We start from the raw sequence: 2,628 nt of genomic DNA, 5'->3' as shown, positions 1-2,628 counted from the left end.
ACATACATTATTTGCAACAGTGGGCTTCAGTAAAGTTCCATTTAACAATATATCACATTTGGTTCTGCATTACACCTGCATACTAAAAACCATACAAGTAGAAGATGATTTACAAGGAATGCTCATGTGTCAATAAAGTTCCAGTTAAGAATTCACTTAGAAAAAAAACAAACAAAAACTCCACATGTATTACTAGAAAACTGTTGCTTCTGACATTGTTTTCAGGTACTAAATGTACATGTGAACCTACAATGTTTACTGTAATTCATGTTACAGTATTGAAATTTACCAATTCTTGTATAAAAACATGCTATACAAAAAAAAAATCATCAGATTAGGAAAACATTACTAGTGATGCAGTGTTATAGTTAAATGACATCCAAGTAGGGAGACAGGTTGGATATTATACTTCACATTCCCATCTGCATGTCAGCAAAGTTGTAGAAGTTGTCTACATCTCGAGAAGCTGATGTCTTGTCCTCTGATACAAAAATCTATTTTTTTTAAACAAGGAAAGGTTACATGTCAGCAATACAGGCACACCACACAAATCACATCTGCCTCCAAGATTCCTCTATTACAGATATTTTTATTTCTAAATATTTCATATAAACAGTTTCCTTTAAAAATATAAATTCTACAAGTTAGAATCAAGAATATGTTCCTGAAAGTGGCCAAAGATCAGCACTGTAAGCAAAAGACAGGCACTAGTAACTTATTTCTCTTCTCTGGTTGTCCTTCCTTCAGAAAGTCCTTTCTAAAATTAAGCTAGGGCCTACCACTTCAGCTATCATCCAGGAGGAAGAAAATGTATTTGGTATGCTCAGAAGCTCAGCCAGAGCAAAGTATTTTTTTCTGCCACCTCCTCAAGTTTTTTTTTTCTCTTTCTTTTTTAAAGCTACATAAGCTGTTCTTGTTCTTCTATCTGCCCTCCTACTGCTATATTTTTAAAACTCGAGTACTTCTCCCTCAGCAGAAGGTGCCTTTTTGCCAAACATTCAAGTTTATTAATATTCAGGCTTTGCAAAAACTGAATTCAAGTTTCCAACACCAGGGCAGAGGTCCTTGGAAAAGAAAAAATAAACTCCTCCAGCAAATTAGCTACACTAGCTACATTCAATGACAGACAGCTGTACAAAGGTCCTTCAGTATTCTGACCTGTTTGGACATCAAGGAAGGCTTAGCAAGCTATGTGTGACCTTAAAAAGCAAGCATCTCTTAATTAAGACCAGAGTTGAAAGTTTATCCCCTAGACTTTACACAAAGCAATTGTGTGGGCTATCCTAACAGGAACGTCAGTTGCTCTCTAACATATTAGAAATTGAGTATTCTGGATGACCACATACATGTAGTTCTTACTCTTCAGGATTAACTTGAACTAGCTATATACAAAATCCAGCTATCTTCCATCTCAAGTCCAATTTAGTCTCAGTTTTGACAGGCAACCGTTTATTCCCTTGTGCAAATGCCTCCTTTATTCTGAGGCCATTCCTGTCAGCTCAAGCTATTTAATCCAGCTGTCCACCCCACAGCCTACTGAAACGTTATCATTTCTTAGAGCCCTGTGAAATCCATATATTTCAACAGATCTAATGATTGTTTGGTGTGTGATACAGTTTGACTATAAACACAATGGCTTCTCAACACCTTTCTCCAAAAATCTGTCCTCCCAGAATAACCAAGGTTTGGGGGTTATTTCCCCCCAAAAAACCCTGTATAAGCCTGTACCTGTATAAGCTACAATAGAGGACTGGGGGACCACATCACTCCAACTGCAGAAGTCTTGAATAGACATCCTTAAAAGAAACATAGAACCCAACAAATTAAACTAGAACTGCCACATTCTTAGGTATGCTTTGCCAAGCTCACATATGAAGCCAGTAGCAGAGAGAAATGAATGCAGTGCTCCATAGTCTAGTCTAGTCCTTTAACCACTGCATTAAGGAAAGATAAATTTAAAAGAAAAACTGAGATTTTCACTTCTGGCACATTGATGTTTTGTATTTAAGTCATACCACTTACTTTCACCAAATCCTAATACAAGATTTGCCTTTGCAGCTATGGAAAGGCTTCCTCACCCCTACACTACAGTATTCTGAGTAAATGATCAAGCACTTTTCATGCGGTAAGAAATTAGTTATTCAAGGTGATTTAAAACTGTCAATCCAACAGCAACTCTTCAGAGGATAAAATAGACTGGTTAGAATTTGAGCCCTCTTCATGATACCAACCCTATATCTGGAGTCTATGAAGCGTCTTTATAAAGTTTGTTTCGCTCTCAGGAATATGCATTATGGGATGTGTCAACTAATTTCTGTCCCTCTTGGCTAATGAAAGCTAATGATGAAGTGCTGAAGCATTTTTTGGAGTTTATTATTAATACTTCCTTGTAGACAGAAACTGCTACTTGGTTAGCTCCAAAGGTAAGAGACCAGCAAATTGTAGTTCTACTAATAAAATTAACTAAGTAGTGAAAAGAAGTTCCATTTGATTCCAGTAATGAGTACACTGTTTCGGCTTTAGAATGAGGAACTGCAGTCCAGAATAAGGAACTGGGAATACTCAAGAACCAGCAGTCTCAGTTAAAAAAAAAAAAAAAAAAAAAAAAAGGGGGGGGGGGGGGGGTTG

The 2,628-nt window shown here is 36.8% G+C and overlaps 1 protein-coding gene across 1 annotated transcript in view; it reads right to left on the bottom strand.

Moving 5' to 3' along the window:
• Window positions 1-258: 258 nt before the first annotated feature.
• RP2 (retinitis pigmentosa 2 (X-linked recessive)) overlaps window positions 259-2,628 on the bottom strand; it is a 28,940-nt gene continuing 26,570 nt past the window's right edge. Inside the window, exon 5 of the mRNA XM_019525098.1 lies at window positions 259-494. Coding sequence (XP_019380643.1) covers window positions 411-494 — 84 coding nt within the window. The 3' untranslated portion in view covers window positions 259-410. The remainder of the gene's footprint in view (window positions 495-2,628) is intronic.

The sequence above is a fragment of the Gavialis gangeticus genome, unplaced genomic scaffold, assembly GCF_001723915.1.
Source record: "Gavialis gangeticus isolate Ggan-Ray unplaced genomic scaffold, GavGan_comp1, whole genome shotgun sequence".
NCBI lineage: Eukaryota > Metazoa > Chordata > Crocodylia > Gavialidae > Gavialis > Gavialis gangeticus.
Note: the sequence above shows the minus strand (reverse complement) of the source record. Positions and strands in the feature narration are given on the sequence as shown.